Below are 20,480 nucleotides of genomic sequence, written 5' to 3'. Positions count from 1 at the left end.
GGAGTCAATTTAGATTGGTCCTGTCTAGATACTACCCCAGCAATGGTACTCACCGGGCAGCACGGAACGGAAAGCCTCGAACGGGACTGGACTACGACGGACTTCGGACTTCAGTTACGGGTGGGCCTCCGGATACCTCGGACCTTGGACTCTCGGCTTGGGCTCTGGTCGGGACTCGCCGCGTTCCTCCACCGTCTCGTTTGGATGCTGGACCGCCTCCTCCGTGGGCCTGAGGGATACTTGGAGCAGAAATATCTGCCAGTGCACGGTATGGTTCCGTCACGACTGTAGAGGGTCAGGGGGTCGGCGTGGCTTCACCGACGCGTGGGGAAAGGGCAAGTCCCTGTTCGGGCGCCATTATGTGGTAAATAAATAAATAATACCCTATTTTTGACTAGACTTATAGCATAACAGATAGCTCAATAAAATAAGAGTCAAGATTCGAGGTAGTAGGAGTTTCTGCAGGTTTATTACAGCATAAGGACAGGATCAGGACAACCTGCATGGGAATAGGACAATAAGGCCTGGCAGCTGCCGGGGCTGGGTCTGGGACGAGCGCGCTAACATTCAATAACAAAACATTGATTTATATACATAGCGCAAACACATAGCATTACATTGCAGTAGGCGTAACAGTGGGTGGAGCAGAAGGCGTGACGCGTAGCAGTCGCGAGAGATAACAGTAAAAAGAGGTGTAACTGGGAGTATACATAGACATGTGATGCAAACGTAACAGAATATGTCATGAATGGGCGGAAACTTTGGAGGGGGCTACCTAAGGAGCCGGGACCTCTAACCTAATGGTGCGCGAAAACTGGCAATGACGTGGTACTAGGAGAAGCTGGGGGCTATGAACTCTGTGCTAGGAGCAGAGACTAGAGTCTGAAGGGTCGGAGCGACATGTACCTAAACCCTATCTGGTATCTGATGTTTAGGGAACATGTTGATATAAACTAGAAGTCATGAGGGGAAAAGCTAACTTGATTCTAAGACTGGACCATGCATTATTCTACATGTAGTGCGTGATGAAGAATACTAAATGACCATTAAATACACTATTTCTCTAACATGGAGACGAGAAGGCTAGACAATGACGGAAACTATTGATGCAGTTCAGTAGCTTAGGAATGCAGAGGAGGAGGACTGAACTGATAACTGGAACTATAACATACTTTTGGCAGACTCAGAGGCAGAGCCAAGCTGCACCGGGCACTGCGAGGCAGGAAGTAAGTGAAGGGTCCAGGATACAGGTGGGGGCTGTATCGCTCCTCAGCGAGGCTTTCAGGAGACAGGAGCTGAATCTGTGGTCTGGGCCCTTTTGAGGCCTAGAAACGGGGATTTTATAATGGAATAACGTGCACACTAAGAAACGTGGCAACATTACTTTACATAGGCCTGATATTCGTAGTATTCACGAGGACTGGAAAATAGCATACTAGAGGTGGACACAACTGGAATTGCGTCATTAATCAGGCATGGGGAATAACATATGCATATTGGTCATGCACACATAACATATGATGGATGAGGCGTAGGGACACAGAACATGGCAAAATTTACTTTTCCACAGGACCACCATACACACTTTCACAAAATACTACTGCGTAGATGTGCAAGCAAAACAGCAAGCTGCTGTAGGCCAGGCTGTCCTCAAAACTCTTTTTCAAACTGCTTCAGCTGGCACAGGTAACCACTGCTAGAGGAGATACTGCTATACAGTCTATGCACAGATATGAATTCAGCAGCCCACATGCCTCGAACGGAATATGCTACTTACCAGTATGCATCTGTTCTTGGCATGAAGGGCTGCTGACATTCATATCGCCCGCCCTCCTCCCCGGTGCCTGTAGCAACTGCAGCATTATCCCTGGCATGGCCATCTCTTACTTTACTATCCATCTCTGCCACAAAGGCGAAAAACAATCTGAGGATGGAGAAGATGCCCATGCGCACTGTAGTCCAGGGGAGGAGTCGCCTATCTCGTGGTACTTCGAAGACTCTTCCAAGACAACAAAGTGCAATCATCCGGACCCAACACTAGGCGGGGATCTATGCACAGATATGAATGTCAGCAGCCCTACATGCCAAGAACCGATGCATACTGGTAAGTCGCATATTCCTTTCCTCTCCTGAACGTGTATGCTGGTGTGAAGCAGAGACCCTAACCCTATGGATTTTATCTCACATTTGAGCAAACAACGCAGCACTTTTTTAACACCGTAAATTACTTTCTCTGCCATTGAATTTGGTATATAGTGTGAAATTATTTTTAATGCATTAGTCTTGCAGCTTGTAAGATCATGTCTCTGACAGTAATTTAACAACTCCACAATAGTCGCACAGAGTGGTGATAACGGTTGTGCTCTCCAGTGGGCAACACTGGACCCCTTTCAGCAGCAAAATACTACTTTAGGTGCAAGCTATGTTTTTAACCCAGTCCTCCAGTAGCTCTCCAGCTCTAAAATACAAATTTAAATTTTTCATGCAATGTGTTCACTTGCATTTTCAAGATTGCCCTATTTTCTTTCAAAGGCACAGTCATGCGTTTGCCTCATTGTCCCATTTAGTGACTGTATAAGGATTGCATCAAAACAAGTAAATTTTCACTATTTTCGCTACCAGATGTTTTTTCTGAACTATAATGGATGGTTCTTACTGGCTTTCACCTTGTCCTTCCCCTCCATAGTGTTCCTGATCCAGTATTTTTCATATATTTTTTGCCAGTAGTTTTCAATAAACTTGAGTTGAGGAACAATTCATGGCATCATTTTTTACCTGTAGATCGTAATTCGCATTGCGAGACAGGTGCAAAAACGCAATATTTAGATTTAGCTCGTTATGCAACCTGCGTTGATTTCTAAAGAACCTGCATGAAAGACTCTTGTTTAACTTTGATAGATATTATGAATATTTCGATACAATTTGCAAAAAATGTAATCCTATAATTTGAAGTAAACTTAATAAAACGGGATGTTGAACATAAATTGTTTAATCTACTGTTGCAGATGAAAACTCGTGGATTTGATGAATTTGTTGCACTCGAGGAAGCAGATAAGCAAATGTTTGACGATAAAACCTCTCCACCAGAAGATGACCCTCTTGCACCAGGTATTAACTGCACAATTTTACATCACCAGCTCTATTAGGAGTTGAAATATCACGTCTTAAAGTTGTAAAGTTACCAACTGTTTTGAAAACCTTTGTAGTGTTAGCCAAGTTATATATCCTGTATTAGCAACTAGACCAAACTTTTGCGATAGCTACCTTTTACGCATACTGAATGGCAAGCACTTTACAGGAATAAGTAAATACATTACCAATCCTGAATGTTTTAAGTACCGACCTACTTCATCTGAAATGCTGTTATCTAAACAAAAACATATTAGTATGTAATCACAGGGTACGCCTGCTTTCTGTTGGTGTTTCTTGCATACATGTAACTTGCATTGGAGGATTTGTTTTAGGATTGTAGTTATTTTCTTCCTTTGACATTGAAAACATATTTCACTATAATCTGGAGCAGGTATTCACTTTCAACCAAACTGTTAAATTAAAACAATCTCTTGATTAAGCCATGAAATGTTTAATTAGAAATGTTTAGTTTTAGAGAGGTTATTTTAGCTTTTCTAATGGCCATCTTTAAAAATGACAAGGCTCATTACACATTTCCAAATTGAATAACTGATGCTGCAGGTATTCCCTATGGATGCACGTTCCTCACCTTGAGAATATTCCCTAGTTGTCAGACTTGAGCCAGACATTTTTACAGCAGTGCCTCAGCATGCTGCAATGTGACGTCGTAGGGCTCAGCATTGGTCTTGGTCCGCCTTGGAAGTGACTGAGCAGAGCGGCATATAAGTACCACCCCCCACTCCTGTCCAGGCCTTCGAACACCGATTTGGAACTCAACTCCTTTTTTTTTTTTTTTTGCGGGACGGGGGTTCCAGCCTCAAACGTTTCCGAAGCGACCAAGGCAAACAGTAGAAAATAGTATTTCAGCCATGTTAGCCCTCGCCTTGTTCTGCGATTCCCCTGTGCTCCTGGCCATGGATGCCCGCTTTGGATACCATGAGGCAACAGACCTGTCCACATCAAAGGTGGTGATTGTAGACACTGCCCAACATTATACTCCTGGGGGGATTGTAGAGCAGTCATGAAGCTTTTGTGATCTGAAGCTTCAGGCTATGCAGAGATTCACTGGCTTTGCTTTCGTTTTTAGGTCAAAGCCTACCAGACCGCGCAGTGTCTGGTTTGCTAACGTCATCTTAGACATTCGGAAAGCTTCCCTGGGAATGCATTCTGCTCATTGCTGACCATTGGCTTTGTGTATGTGTCCCTTCCCAACACCTTATTTACTGTATAGCGCTGATATTGGCAACCCTCTCCAGCAACATTGCTAATTGACTGTGACAGACAATGATGAAATAACTCTGGCAACACATTGTTTGGTGGAAAGTATTTTGCAGCAGGTTTATTTATAAAATGAAATATGATAAATGGTGTGTGACTTCTGGCCGATGCAGGGGCAGGCAGCTCGAAGTACCTAAGCTGCCGACCGGCACCGTTGGCCAGCCCATTCCGTGCTTCAATTTCAGTTGGAGAGCTTTCCTTCCATACAGATCATGGACTACTAGTCCAAAGTAGAACGCGTGCCTTTTGAAGCGCAGAGCGTCACCAGGCAAGCCCCCGGTTGCTCAGGCTGGCAACTGCCCGAAGGACTAATAGAATGCTGTTGCTTGCATCCTCGGGTCCTGCTGCAAAGACTCCCAAGTTTTGGCATAGAGCACCCTTGCTGTGCTCCCTGTAATGGTACCCTTGCATACCATACTAACTGCAGATCGCCCTGTAATTCTGCCAACTTCTCTGATGTGGCAGCCGCCATATCCGCCTCCTCACTCCCATGTTGGACTCTGTAATAATCTGCAGCTTCCATCGCTTCTTGTACCACTGCACTTCATGCCACTCTACACCACTCCACTCTGTTACTCGACACCTCTGCATTCTTCCCTGCACCACTCCACAACTCTACACTGCATCAGTCTACTCTACACCACTATACTCCACTCTGCGCCAACTCCACTCTACGCTTTTTAACTCAACACCACTACAATCTACTCTGCACCACTCTCCACCACTGCACTCTTTCGCTTTACTCAAAACCAATGCATTCTATGCCTCTCCGCTCTACTCCAATCTACTGTGCTCCACTGTGCTTTGTCACTTCAGTTTAGGCCACTCTACTCCATTAAACTCTACTCCAGGCCACTACTCCACTACTCCACTTTGACTCTGCACGACTCCATACCATTCTACTCCATTCTAAGACACACTACTCCATTCTAAGACACACTACTCCATTCTAAGACACACTACTCCATTCTAAGACACACTACTCCATTCTAAGACACACTACTCCACTTTGTGCTCCACTCTACCAAACTCTGCCCTGGCGGCGCTCCACTCGGCCCTGGGTCTCTCCTTTACCCCTGTGAGTGTGTGCTGTGAATCTGTATTTGTGTGTTTGTGAATGCATGGGTGTAAGTCAGCAAGTGTGCATGTGTGGCCCGCCCCTTTCCCCCTTCATTAAACCCTTTCCGTAAGCCACCACTGATTGCTTAAGGTCTATATTTTTTGGGGGATAGACTAATCTTTGCATCTTCCGAACCATACACTCTATTCCCCACTGTTGGCATGGCTCACTGTAACTTTTCAATATATGTACACTGACATCAGTCCTTTCTTGGTTAACTGGAATTCACTTTTTGCATCCATATAATTTAAAACTGTACCCTGGTGTTCCAGCTTACCAGCAATTGGAATTTACTCAGAAGCTTGGAGCACAGTTAAGTTTTACCTGTTTATACAGACACAACATTTGTTTGTTTGCCTTAAAAATGCTATTTACAAATGTTTTTTATTATGCTGAATCGAATTCGTTTTGTAAACGTGTAATTCTTAAGTTTGTTAATGCCATTTTACTTTCTTTCTAGACTTGTTGGAATCCGCCTCATTACTTAACGATAGGACGCCATCTACAGACCTCATGGCCCAAATCGATGCTCTTGCTTTGCAGCTAACTCCAGAAGAACTGAGTCACCATTCTGGCAGCCTCCTGTTCGAAATGCAGGAAAAACTTAGCGGCTTGACAAATTGTGTGATGAGACACCTACAAACCCGGTGGACGTCTCCACCCCATGAAGGTTCTACATAATGGATTTTGGAACCTAAGAGCACTGGGTGGTTGGTCTCCATTGTTCTGATAGTTAAAAGAATTTTAAGACTTTTACTCGTTACTGGTCATACCATTTTACAAAGTATTCATTGACAATGAACGGAATTACAATTGGCTAAAAGCCAGTACAGTAGATATATTATGAATATTTTTTTTAACTGAAGTAGGTGCGTCATTCCTTGTTCCCACTTGTTGGTATTCTTCCTTGCGTGATCAACTCATTCTCATCTTTGAGGATATATCTTGCTTCTCAGCAAAGGCCTTTTAAGTGATTTAAAGATATTGGGTTTATGTCAAGTCTGCAGATGTTCAATTTGAGGTGTAATTCTTAAGCTTGAATTGCAAAGGTTTCCAATTTCGTTTCCGTTGAAGCTTAATCATGCGGTAAACCCTTCTCTTGTGCCATCTTATAGAGGAATCTGGTCCCAAACTAGCCTGTGTTTTTAATAAACTGTTAATTTTATCACTTTTCTCAAAGCCGACTCCTCTTTCAAAGAGTCAATATGTGCACAGTTTTGGCACCTCTTTCTTTCTTTGTTCTGTGCGTAAACTTTATCTAGCCGACAAACTCAACTTTTCCAACTGCTGTATTTTCAAGAAAAACATTTATATTTTGATGGACCCCAGTATAAAGGCCCAGTGCGTGAATAGCTCAGTTGCTACTTGTACGTCTTGATGGTGTGCTGTAGCAATGTTTTAGTTAAGATCTTCCTGTGGCAAATTGGATGGTATGACACGCAATGTTTTGTATATTATGTATAGTTTTCAATTGCAGATGTTCTAATTTATGAGTGTAAACTTTGATAACTTGCATGCGTTGCAGCATTGCACAACACCCAGTTTGCAAACGTTGAACACTTCAGTCTACCTGCTTTGTAAATAATTATCTGCCACTTAGAGCTCTGTATGTTATTGCTGCAGATGTTTTTAAGAGAAATGTGCATAAATAAAACTAAGAAAACTTGTTTTTCGTTGAATGTCTAAATTAATTTGAAACACAGATCGATGCATGGATCTACAGGGGTTTATACTAAGGCAGTTAGTTGTGTGGGACCCCCACTTAACGTTTACTGGAACCCAGGCACCCCCACTAAATCTTTGCAGGAAGCGGAGGACCCCAGCCCAAGCCATTTTAGTGATTAGAACTTCAAAACAATATACAAAAGTACACCAACCGCATTCATCAAACAAATAAACAAATGCTGAAATGTTATTGAATTCACAACAAATATAAATAAATCTAAATTTAAATGGGATGGCTGGAGTTTTTGTAAATTCTATTGAGGGCCCCCACTATCCATACTATATTCGTTTCAATAACCTGCACTGCTCCCAAGAATCAAACTGAGGATACCAACTTAATTTTTAGCCTCCAATTTCAAATTCCTTTGCATTTACAGTTTATTTTAAAACATAAAATGTAAAATTTGCTTCTTTTATTTATGTACACTTTATGCATTTATTTTATTGAATTGTATAAGCAGTCACGTACCCCCTGAGTAGACATAGTGGTCCTTGAAGGGATCCTGGGCCACAGGTTAAGAGCCACCATTCCAAAGGATTGAATTTTTGAATGTTTATTCGGAGTTTACACTTTGTATTTGTCATCCCGTGCCATCTTGGCAAGCACCTAAGCAAGGGGGTTACATTTACTTTAGTGCAACCATCTCAGTTGGGTAAACAGCTTGTATGAGCAGTGACCTTGTGTAAATGTACATACATATCTAATGTATGCAAGTTCCTGCAGTAGGGAAACTTCAGAAGCTGCTTACATTCATCTGGATAGTCTCCAGTGTAGGATGGAGTGTGGAACAATTTGTAAGTCAAATCTGGAAGCAAAGTATACCAGAGCTCATGTGCAGCAACATAGTTTGCACACCAACACACTAGCTTTGAAACCGTTTCAGTGAGTTTTTTTCTAGTAATCTACCCTGATCGCATGCCTGGATTTGAGAGTAGGGATCTAGAGCAGGCCCTATAGGAGTATCTTGAATTGAGTCTAAAGTCGCAAATGGTCATTGACATTGTTTTATTAAAGTGCACCTTTTACTTTGTGTCAGGTGGTGTATTTTTGCTAACATACTGTTCCTGGCATGCATAGCTGTAGGTACGCTCTGCATACCCCTGACAACTTGTGTTGAGCTTTGATTTTTGCAACTTGTTTTTCTTTTAAGAAATCTGTTAATTCACGAGGTGTAATCACTCCTCCTATAACTGGTAATCCGCATTAACTCCTTTCATATTGTTTCCTTTCCGCTGTCTGGTTCGGACGTGATACCAATCAGGCTCCGGGTCAACGGCTCATATTGTTTGTCAGACTCTTATTGTTTATCCTGTCCTGTTGGCACTAGCAATCTACATCTGTTTTGGTTTCTTCTCGTCATAACTTCTGTCTGGCTTGGCGACCTATTTTCCAATTCGACACCCCTTGTGGAGCCTTGAGCCTCACCTTCCATTTCTCTCCTCCAAGAATGAAGACTCCGTGATGGAAAGAATCCTTTTCAATATTGCCTTCAGTGTCGCTCCACGTATTCTTGGACTGGCCACCACAAGGTCTGCAACCTCTGCTTTTAGCCATAGCACAACAATTCCGCCGGTTCTGCCGGCCTTTGCACATTTTTGGGAGTGAATTATCTAGGAAGAGCCAGAGACAGGCCCCTCTTGAGACCAGCATCTCCAGTTCAACCCAGAACGGAGGTCTCCCTTGAATTCTGAGGCTGAGAAGCAGCCAGCGCCCTGGAAGAAAATTAAACTGGCATGTCTTCTAGCATGAGGCCACCCATGTATCCACCAGTTGCATATTGACCACATGCACAAGCAGCACACCACCCTGTAGAGTGATGGGCGTCAAGTCCTGAAGCCCAACTTCAGGCTTCCGATCCATCACTGCCTGTGGGCCATGATTGACTCTGACTGAAGGGCTCGAACATTACATTACATTACATTAAAATTATTTATACCGCGCACTTTCACCAACGGTTTCATGGCGCTCGTTGACAGGTACAGTGATCCAGGGCAAGGAAGTTATTCGTAGGCGGATTGGAAGAGCAAAGTTTTTAATAGTTTGCGAAAGCTGTCATAGTTGGGGCAAAGACGAAGTGGGGGTGGCAGAGAGTTCCAAGTAGAGGGGGCCAGAGCAGAGAAGCTCAGACCGCCATGCTTTTTCCGTTTGAATTTGGGGACCACAAGGAGGTTGAGAGATGCTGATCGAAGAGCTCTAAGGGGAATGTGGCGAGTCAAGACAGAAGAGATGAAAGCGGGGGCTGCACCCAAAAGGGCCTTAAAGGTTGAGCATGCCAGCTTGAAGGTGCAGCGTTTAGAGACCGGGAGCCAGTGCAGACTACGAAGGAGGGGAGTAACGTGCTGATGTTTAGGCTGGCGGAAAATCAGGCGGGCAGCCTGATTCTGCACCAGCTGCAAGCGGTGGAGGTGGCATGCCGGAATTCCCACGTACAGCATGTTGGCATAGTCAAGCCTGGAGGTGATGAGTGCAATGATGACTTGGATCAGGGCTTCTCTGGTGAGAAACCTGCTGATCTTGCGAATCCGCCTGAGATGGAAGATACAGGCTGAGGTGACAGAATTGATTTGCGGTCTCATTGAAAGGTCTTCAGAGATGATCACCCCAACTTTTCACAGTGCTCACAGGAGTGGGTGCCGTCCCCAGAGATGTTGGCCAGAAGGTGGAATTCCATGGGTGTGTGAGACCCCCCACCAATACGAGCTCAGTTTTAGTGGGGTTCAGCTTTAATTGGCTGTGATACATCCACTCTGTGATAGTCTGCATGATGGACTGGAAGTTCAGACGGGAGGAAGGGAGGGAATCAATGGGAAAAATTAACTGGAGGTCGTCCGCGTAGTTGAAAATTGTAACCGGGGAGTTGCGAAGGGAAGCTAGAAGAGGTTGCAAATACAAATTAAATAAAAGGGGAGATAGTGCAGAGCCTTGTGGGACACCACAGGTGAGGGATGTGTAGGTTGCAGAGAAGGTGGACAGGTAGACAGATTGTGATCGCTGGTTAAGGAATGATCGGAGCCAGTCAAGGGCCACGCCCTGTATGCCGGCATTGTAGACACGGTCGATCAAGATGGTGTGATCGACCGTGTCAAATGCCGCCGAGAGGTCTAGTAGGACAAGGGCCTCAGAGGTGTTTTTGTCCGCGCCCTTCCTGAGGGTGTCCATGACTGCTACTATGACCGCCTCAGTGGAGTGGAGGGGTCTGAATCCAGCTTGTTGGGGGTCTAGAAAAGAGGATTTCTCGATAAAAGAGCTCAGGCAGCGGGTGACATGGGTCTCCAAAATTTTTCCTAGGTAGGGGAGGAGGGAAATAGGTCTGTAATTGCTTAGTATTGTGGGGTCCGCGTTGGGTTTCTTTAAAATAGGTAAGACGGCAGCTTGCTTGAAGGAGCAAGGGACCTCCCCAGTAGCAAGGGAGTTATTGAGTAATGCCAAAGGGGGGCCTGGGCACGCAAGAAAAGCTTCTCTCAGAATCTGCGGGGGGCAGCAGTCATTTGGGGACCCCGAGCTGACTTTGAGGAGAAGGGAGGAAAACTCTTGTAGGGAGATGGGAGGAAACTCCGTCAGGATACTGGTATTCCTGGGGGGAAGGGGAGGGGGAGTAGGGGACGCAGGGGTCGGGATATTATTTTTTATGGTTGTGATTTTCTCGATGAAGTAAGAGTTGAGCGAATCACACAGGGTTTGGGTAGGCTGGGATTGGGGAGTGACTCTATCAGGCATAGACAGCTCGTTTACAATTGAAAAGATATCCTTGGTTTTGTTGTTTTGAATTCAGTATTTTTTGAGAAAAATAGGCCGTCTTAGCTGTCAGGATAGATTGTTTATAGGATTTTAGAGAATCAGTGTAAACAAGTTTGCGCTGTGGGTCGTAATTGCGACGCCAACGGCGTTCAGCTTGCCGCAGGGCAAGTTTATCCGCTTTGAGTTGGTCCGTAAACCATCGTTGTGCGTCGTGTAGGCGCTTAGCTTTGATTTTTTTAAAGGGGGCAACTTTATTGCTAGCCTGACGTAGCCATTCATCGAGATGGTCAGCCTGATCCTCTAGCGAGATCGATGACGTGGGCGCAGTAGAGGCCATTAAATCATGAAATTCAAGCGGATTGGCTCTTTTCCAGTTGCGAGCCATAAAATTCTTGGCACGGGGAGGGGGACACAAAGTGTGCAGGTGTAATTGAAAAGAAATGAGGTAATGATCGGACCAGGAGCAGGGGAGGACAGCAGGAGGTGAGATGTCGATGTTGGATGTCGAGATTTGATCAAGAATATGGCCTTTGTGGTGGGTAGGGGTGTGAACGTGTTAAGAGAAGTTCATGCTATTTAAGAGATCTGTGAATTCCACGGACGATTGGCTTTCGTGGGCATCAGATGGCCAATAATTGAAATCGCCCGTCACCACGATGTTAGCGTGATTGATCGCAAGTTGAGCGATAAAATCGCTGAAGAGTTGGGGAAAGAGTGGCATATATTCGGGGGGTCTATATACGGTAACACAAATAAAAGACGACTTAGCAGAGAAATTTTAGAGCTAAGCATTCCGTTTGAGGAATAGATGTCACCGTAATCTCGGAGAAGATATGTTCAGAGCGGATGATAGCCGCCACTCCGCCGCCAGTCTTCCCAGCGGGCCGGTTGGCATGTAAAATGTAATATCCCGTGGGGATTGCTGCAAGGATGTCAGGGGCTGAGTCTTCAGTGATCCAAGTTTCTGCTAAGAGAAGGATATCAATGGAGCTCTGATGCAGCAATTGAAAGATCTCAAGCTGGTGGCGGATGAGGGAACGGGTATTAAGATAAACAATAAGTAGGGAGGCAAATGTCGGCGGCAACGTAGGGGAGGGATCTTGGGGGGGAATCAAGTGTCGAGAAATCAGAAGGAACAAGAATACCACATATCTGGGCTGCTCTGATAGCGCGGGCGGGAATGGGGCCTGAGGATTTGAGTCTCAGAAGGTCAGAGGAGGAGTATGAGTGCATTTGGGCATTACGACGGGGCCCTGGGCCTGGTCGGCCGCGGACGGGCGCAGACGGGCTTGACTTATGTGCGACTTCGGCGCGAAGTCGGCGCTCCCGCTGCGCTCGTCCGCTGCGCTTTCTCCATATCGCCATTAAATAGTGATGGTGAGGGAGCGCTAGACCGCTAACCTGCGGATTTTCGGTGCAGGGCGGAAGTGTATTAACTAGCAGGAAGTAATGCTCCTCGAGCTGACCCTCCGCAGCAAACGGCACAGAGCCGGGGCGGAACGGGGCCACAAGGCTAATAAAGTGCAGGTGAGAGTAGCTTGAAATTTTTTAAAAGACAAAGAATCAATTTCAATTTTGCAAATATTTGTCAGGCGTGCTATTAAAATCAGCGACAGAAACAAACACAATGTGCGAGTTACAATTTTTAAAAAAGCTGATCAGGCATGCTATTCAATCAGCAGCGAGATATAAAGTATATGGCAGCATCCACAACAACACAACACAGCCGCAGCCTGGATCGCCACGAGAGTCAATGGGGCTGGGAGCTGGAAGCGGGAGTTTTGTACTTGATAGGCTCGGCAGCGCTAGACCGCTAACCTGCGGATTTTCGGTGCAGGGCGGAAGTGTATTAACTAGCAGGAAGTAATGCTCCTCGAGCTGACCCTCCGCAGCAAACGGCACAGAGCCGGGGCGGAACGGGGCCACAAGGCTAATAAAGTGCAGGTGAGAGTAGCTTGAAATTTTTTAAAAGACAAAGAATCAATTTCAATTTTGCAAATATTTGTCAGCCGTGCTATTAAAATCAGCGACAGAAACAAACACAATGTGCGAGTTACAATTTTTAAAAAAGCTTATCAGGCATGCTATTCAATCAGCAGCGAGATGTAAAGTATATGGCAGCATCCACAACAACACAACACAGCCGCAGCCTGGATCGCCACGAGAGCCGATACCTACCCAACCTGAGGCGATGAAACGACTGCATAAGCCAGGGGCAGCTTCAGCACTGACAACTCCCTTGACTCCATCGAAATCTGCTTCGAAGACCTCTTCAGCTCAGACACCTCACCCTGTGCAGACTCCCGACAAGAAAAATGGACTCCCTCAAAATCTAGCACCTAGAGCATTATCGGCTGTGGGGTCAGGATCTAGAGTAGCCCATCCTACAGCATCTGCAGGAAAAAGTCACAGCTTGACAGGAGATTATTTTTCCATGCACAAACTGGGATCTCTGCCAAGCCACCTCCCACAGTGCTGGACACACTTCCCAGATAGGGAAAATTAAGTTTAGGAGGGTGACATACATTGAGCACTAACCTCTAAGCAGAAGAAACACCAGGACAGGGACACGAGTCTATTAGCTCTCTGGACCCCTGCTCTTTCATATCGTCCACCTCTCCCCCTCTTGCCACCTCTTCCCCCTCATTCACCACCACCACATATGCCACTTCCATCTTCTTCCCCGCATGTTTCTCCTCGGTCCTCTTATGGAGGGGCAGTCCCCTGTACCCTGTAGATCCCTACGAAGCCCCTTATGATCCTGAACCTAGAAACCACCCATAGGATAAATATAGTGTGAATACTCTGTGGGACATAGAATCAGATCTCGATCGAGCCAAGCACGCCCCTCCTGATGGTACCGCCTCTTAAGGTCATCCATAAGGCCACAACCTTTCAGAAAGTAGACCTAAATACTGTTTAGGAAGACAGTCTTCCTAATCTAGACACTGTTTACCATTCAATCTTCTGTGCAGGTCCTGTATATGGTCCAGGACATGCATAAAACTTCGCCTGACACCATCAGGGAGCCAGTAAAGGTCTAGCTACATCGAGGGTAGATAAAAATGCAATCCTGCAGCGCTACACCGGTGGTTAACATTATCCAGAAGATGGCCGCAAGGAGGGAGTGACTGGGACCAGCTCCGGACCTAGGGATCACTTTCAGTGTAAATCCCGGCCGGAGCGACCCCACCGAAGCCCCCCCGCCACCCGGCTCCCGGTTCCAGACATCATCCGGCACCAAGCGTCCTGCGAAGGGAGAGAATCCGACCGAGAGACTCCCCCTGCCGTCATTGATGACCAGGCTCCCCGACGACAGAGACCCTCGTCCACCAGATCCTCGCCCCGCTCCCCCACCCACAACAACTCCTCTCCGGTAGCGAGTTGGCACTTTCGCTCACCTGACTAGGCTCCCAGTGACGACGCCGCCGGACATCAGAACCCGGACCAACAGGAGCAGTGCGGATCGGGGTGGCAGCGGAGGCCGAGGGTCGCCTGTGCTCGTCGTCGGACCCGGTGAGTGACCAGCGCGCCCACGAAGGGCTGGGGGGCCCGCGCCCGTCTCGACGCTCCTTTCCCCCCCCGGAGCTGCCTGTCCCCCCGGAGCTGCCTGTCCCAAGATGGCCGCCAGCTCCAATTGAAAAGAAAATATTTTTCTCCCCATTTTAAAGCTTAAAGACCCCCCCGCCATCGGAGCTGGGAGAATAAGAATAAAAAATAAAATAGAAAAACGACGACCAACTATGTCGCTCCTCCCAATGCCTCCACATTATCCACGCTAAAGGCCGCCTGACCCTAAAATGGCCGCCACCTGGGACACCTAATAGAAAAGGAAAGCAGACTCCAGTGAGGACAACTGATCCATAACTGCAAGTCCTTGCAAAAGGGCAGAGGAGGCCCCTATTTTCAACGTTTCCATCACAGTTAACCGAAATAAGTAAATTAAGTAATTTAAGGAACCAATTTCCCCTAGTGATGGGTCCCTGGAAACAACTATCTACAACACCCTTCATCCAAGTATTCTGCTGATCGCCCTCCTCTGGGGAACTACAAACCTGCTAGACAATTTAGGAGGCCCCTATTTACAACGTCTTCCTCTCACTCAACTTAACGTACCAATTGTATTAAAGGAACCAGCTTCCCCAATTGTAGGGACTCTGGATACCCTTTCTATAACATTTATCTTTCTAGTTCTCTGGTGAGCATCTACCTTGGCTACTACAAATCTGCTAGCAAATCAAGGAGTTTCCCTTCTCTAAGCACTCCATTACGCAAGCACGACGCCTAGACCCAAGGAGACAAACGCAGATCTCTTGCTCCACCATAATGCCTCCGTCCCAGTGCCTAGACGTTCACCCCAGCCCTGCACCCAACCAGCTATCTCCTATGGGACAGAACACCTACGCCATTACCTTCCCACATAGTATCTCCTTCAAAGCCAAAAAACGCCTCAAACAGAATTTAACCAGACAACACCCTGAAACTCTTATCGTGGACTCCTACCATTGCTCAACGAGAGGATTGAGAAAAACAGACTTCATTTTCCATACCACCCGACCAGACGCTTGGGTCTCCACCTTTAATTCACTCCTTCCAGTCTCCAAAACCACCGTATCAGAACACAACCGGAAACTAACGATCTCCCCCCTGAACCAACAGTCCCTGACCGGAGACATCTCCATCTCCATCTTCAAGAATGGCACCATTCTAATCCAGGCGACAGATGACAACCTCGATTTCTTCGACTCCCTCTTTCACACTCTTAAGACGGCCACGGCTCTCTACCCACTACGTACAGGCCCCACCTCCTCCTGTGACCCTCACCAAACTTCCAGCCAGCAGAGCATACCTCACCCACCACATCAATCCCCTCCCCTCGTCCTTAATCACTTCAACATCCACCCGTCCCCCAGAGTCCCTCCCCCCCCTATCCCACAGCCCCAAGTGCCCGCCCCCCTCTCCCAATATTCCAGAACCCCCCCACCCCCCTCTCACCTACATCCCCTAACGTCCTCCCCCTTCTCCCAAGCTCCCAGGACTCCCCCACCCCCCCTACCCCTCCCACCTCCCTCCCCCCTCTCCTCGTCTCCCGCACCCCCTCCGGATCTCAGTCACCTCCCCTTAGAACTCCCAGCCCCCCCACCGTCTTTGAATCACAGCGCCCTGCGCGATCCCTCACTCCCACTGCTCACGCTATCCCCCGTAGCGAAGACATTGTCCTCCCCCATAGAGTCCGCAACCCCCTTCCCTCCCGACTCCCCGCCCATCCGAACTCGAAACTCCAACCAGATCTCCCTAGCTCAACTACTCCCCCGAATAGTAACAGCAACCCCGCCCACCACCCTGCCCCTGACCAAAAATCCACGAAAGCTAACCCCGTGCCTCCCTCTCCCGTCTCACTTCCTAACAGTATCTCGCCCCAAACCTGCTCTCCCTCTCTAGAGGTCCCACAATCGAACCCCAACCTAGACCCGGTCCCCTCATCACAGACCCCCCTAGTCGACGTCCTGCTACACCACCTCTCCCGCACCAAACCCAACTCCACCCAATCGCCCACCGACTCTACAGCATCTAAACTGTCACAACGCCTGGACTTTCTAGAAGCCCAGATCGCGACTCTGATCCTCGGCCTGAAAGAAACACTATCCTCCCTAGAGAAACTCCAGCACCCCTTTCTGATCGCCCCTCCTCACACCCACACAGGATCCAAGCCCCCCACAGGCTCCCAGCCTCTTCTCTCTAATCCCAGTACTGAGACTCGAATAGACAGGCCTAGAAGGACGGCTTCCTCCCTCTCGCCTCAGGAAGTGACCTCCCTCATCACCTCCTTTGAAAACCCACCTAGGCAGCCTGCTCAAATAATGCCCCCTGACCACCCTCCCTTCTCCTCAATTCAAGTCATTACTGGAGTGGGAAGGGAACCGCCCCGTCGCATAGCTGCCAGACCTCCACCCTATCTCTCTTCCTTACCCAGAGCTACATCGGTCAATCATATCTCACAGATCGACTCCCAAATAAACTGTATGCTCATCAATTGCAGATCCGCCGTCAAACATGCAACAGAAATAGCTGAAACCATCCTCGCTCAGGACCTGGACGTAGCCTTCATCACTGAAACATGGCTGAACACTCTATCCTGCCCCATCCTGGACACGCTGGTGCCGCCCGGGTTCTCAATCATACACAAAGACAGGCCCATTCACAAAGGCGGCGGAATAGCTATTATCCATAAAAGCGACATCTCCATCACTGAATCTCCTGCCGTCTCCTACAACTCCTTTGAATCCCTCGCGGTCAACATCAATTCGCATCAACACCCTTCACTCCAATGCCTTCTCCTCTACCATCCCCCGGGCAATACCTCCGCATTTGGTGCTCAGCTGACGGATCTGATCACGCAAACAGCTCTCAACAGTGATTTCAGTATAATTCTGGGCGACCTCAACCTAAGATGGAATGTATCAAAAAACCCGCTCATTCAATCCCTCAACACCCTGATTCATGACCTTGACATGACCCAGCACTGCACAGAAGAAACCCACCATAGAGGAGCTACCCTGGATGCTATCATCGCAGATAAAAAGACAATTTCAATTGACCACATCATCCCAGTAGACTGGTCAGACCATCACGCCATCCTCTTTCATATCAATCACCCGGCGCTCTCCGTCCCTCCCACACAAACATCCCCCAAATGGATCAGAAACCTATCGAGAGTACCTCTGGACAAGCTTGAAGAGGGCCTCAGCTCACTCCTCCCGACCACGACAGAACCCCTTTCAACCACAGAACTCACCTCGCTCTACCATTCCAACTTGGAGCTCGTCTTAGACCAGCTGGCACCAAGGAAACTAAAAAAACAAAGAAACATCCCCTCCAGATCCTGGTTCTCCACTGACATCAACGATGAAAGAAGACACCTAAGATACTTGGAAAGATCCTGGAGGGCCAACCCCTCCTCACGCAACCGGGACCAGCTCAAGGCAGCCCGCAAAAGCTACTACAACCACATCAAGAACAAAAAGTCGTCCTTCTTCTGCGCGGCCCTTGACAATGCCAAAAACCGCCCCAAAGAACTTTTCAACATCATCAAGAACCAAACCTCCATTCCGGTAACAAGAGACATGGTAGCGTCCAAATCCCAATGTGACGACTTTGCCAACTTCTTCAATGAAAAAATCGCGAAAATTGACCGATCTCTCGGCACGTTACCCTCAGACCACCCCGCTTCAACTTCCAATTTAGGACCGTCAATCTCATCCACTCGCTGGTCCTCCTTCCAACCTATCCAGGTTGAAGTGATAAGTAATCTCATAGCCTCCGCCAAGCCCTCAAGTCACTCCCTTGATCAGCTTCCCCCGAGAGTGACCAAAGACTTGAGGCTCACTCTAGCCCCTATTTGGGCAAAGATCATCAACAGCTCTCTGAGTGAGGGCTCCATCCCGGACTGCCTTAAAATAGGTCAAGTCACGCCTCTACTAAAAAAACCGGGTCTTGACATACAGGATATGAATAACTTCAGACCAGTCTCGAACCTTCCACTACTATCCAAAATCTTGGAAAGATGTGTGCTGGCGCAACTCTCCCAGCACCTAGAGAATACAAAGCTTCTAGACCCACATCAATCAGGGTTCAGAAAAGGCTGCAGTACTGAAACCGCAATACTTAACATCCTAGACGATCTTCACATGTCGCTCGACTCCAACCATTGCAGCCTTCTCATCCTCTTAGACCTATCGGCTGCATTTGACACAGTCGACCATGCCCTACTAATCAAGGTCCTAAAGGAGAGAGCAGGCCTCGAAAAGACTGTCCTAAAATGGTTCTCCTCCTTTCTTAACAACCGCACACAAAGAATAAAAATTAAAACTTGCGAATCAGACATTCTTCCCATCAGCAGAGGAGTTCCTCAAGGGTCTGTTCTCTCTCCTCAACTCTTCAACATTTACATGGAGCCCCTCACCTTAATTCTAAGGAAAGCTAACATCCCCTTCCACCTTTATGCGGACGACACGCAACTCTATCTGGAAACCACATCGATCTCGGACATCCACAGACTGAACCACACACTTACTGAAGTTCAGCTCTGGCTCTCTTCCAACCACCTCAAACTCAATGAGGAAAAAACTGAAGTGCTCCTAATCTCTAACAAAGAAGAGAACCCCCAAATCCTTGATTGGCTCAAAGCCTTAAACGCTCTAAATGTGCCGCTTGTTCCATCGAACTCCATAAAATCCCTAGGGATCACCCTTGACCCCAAATTGGATATGAAAGAACACATCTCAAAAACCGCCAAAAGTGCCTTCCTGAACCTGAAATTGCTCTACAAACTAAAACCATTCCTCCCCACAAAAGACTTGAAACAGGCCACGCAGGCTCTGGTCCTCTCCAGAATTGACTACGGCATTGCCACTCTGACTGGAACAGCCAAATCTCACCTACGTCCTCTGACCTCCACCCTAAACGCAGCTGCAAGAATGATCACGGGAACAAAGAAATATGAACACATCACCCCAGCTCTAAAGGATCTGAAATGGCTCCCTATTGACCAACGAGCTAGCTTCCGCACAGCTTGCCTCACACACAAGGCCCTGCATACGGGCAAACCGGAATACCTGGCCAATAAGCTCAAAAGGGCCGGGCAGTCTAGAAACCTCAGAAGCTCCAACACGCTCCTACTCATTCCTCTGAAATCCCAGAAACTCTCAACATCGAGCAAATCCTTCGCGGGCAATGCTCCCAAAATATGGAACTCCATTCCACCACACATCAGAATGACCACATCCTTCCCGAAATTCAAGAAGCTACTCAAAGTCCTCTTCCTTGAGCGCTCCGGAACCAACTAGAACTAAACCTAGACTTTATTGTTTCATGTCCTCGCTCACCCCTGAGCTGATTGACTTGCCTACGAATCTCCACCTGGGTCACGCTTGGCTGCTATTGTATAGAGTGTACTCACACCTGTGTGCATTGACCTGCTTTTTGTCCGCATTATCTGTCTAACCCATGTATATTTGCTGTGAAGCGCTCTGATACCCTCGGGTCCAGCCAGCGCTATATAAAACTTTAATAAAAAATAAATAAAAAAATATCCAGACTCTTTGGTGCACACTAAAGTCCCAATTGACTGGCTTTGCCCCTTCCACCGGCAGACAAAGAAAGTAAAAAAAAATAACGCAGCAGGCAATAGGGTCTAAGCCCCAATCAATCACTGGCAGATTTCCAGTCCAATACCTACTTTCTTGTTACAACAGTGCCTAGCAGAGCAATAATTTCCAACACAACTGTTGGGTGTTCCTTTGACCTAGCTAATACTGTAGGTAGGCACATCAACTCCAATATCCTCATCAGGTGTCGCGATTGGATGCGTGTTTCAGGTTTTAAGACAGGTCCAACAGCATCTGCAAAACCTGCTGTTTGACTGAGAACAAAGCAAACACAAGGAGATGATGGACTGACCGCTGAAACTTTTCAAACACTCACCCC

The 20,480-nt window shown here is 47.2% G+C and overlaps 1 protein-coding gene across 2 annotated transcripts in view; it reads left to right on the top strand.

Annotated features, from left to right (window-relative positions):
* The window catches only part of RIF1 (replication timing regulatory factor 1), a 357,947-nt gene extending 350,748 nt beyond the window's left edge, over nucleotides 1-7,199 (top strand). For both annotated transcript variants that reach the window (XM_078681750.1, XM_078681748.1), the window contains exons 34-35: nucleotides 3,006-3,108; nucleotides 5,991-7,199. In XM_078681750.1, coding sequence (XP_078537876.1) covers nucleotides 3,006-3,108; nucleotides 5,991-6,211 — 324 coding nt within the window. In that variant the 3' untranslated portion in view covers nucleotides 6,212-7,199. The remainder of the gene's footprint in view (nucleotides 1-3,005; nucleotides 3,109-5,990) is intronic.
* Nucleotides 7,200-20,480: the final 13,281 nt, after the last annotated feature.

This window comes from Lissotriton helveticus, chromosome 3_1, assembly GCF_964261635.1.
Source record: "Lissotriton helveticus chromosome 3_1, aLisHel1.1, whole genome shotgun sequence".
Classification (NCBI taxonomy): domain Eukaryota; kingdom Metazoa; phylum Chordata; class Amphibia; order Caudata; family Salamandridae; genus Lissotriton; species Lissotriton helveticus.
This window is presented reverse-complemented; position numbering and strand designations above follow the sequence as displayed.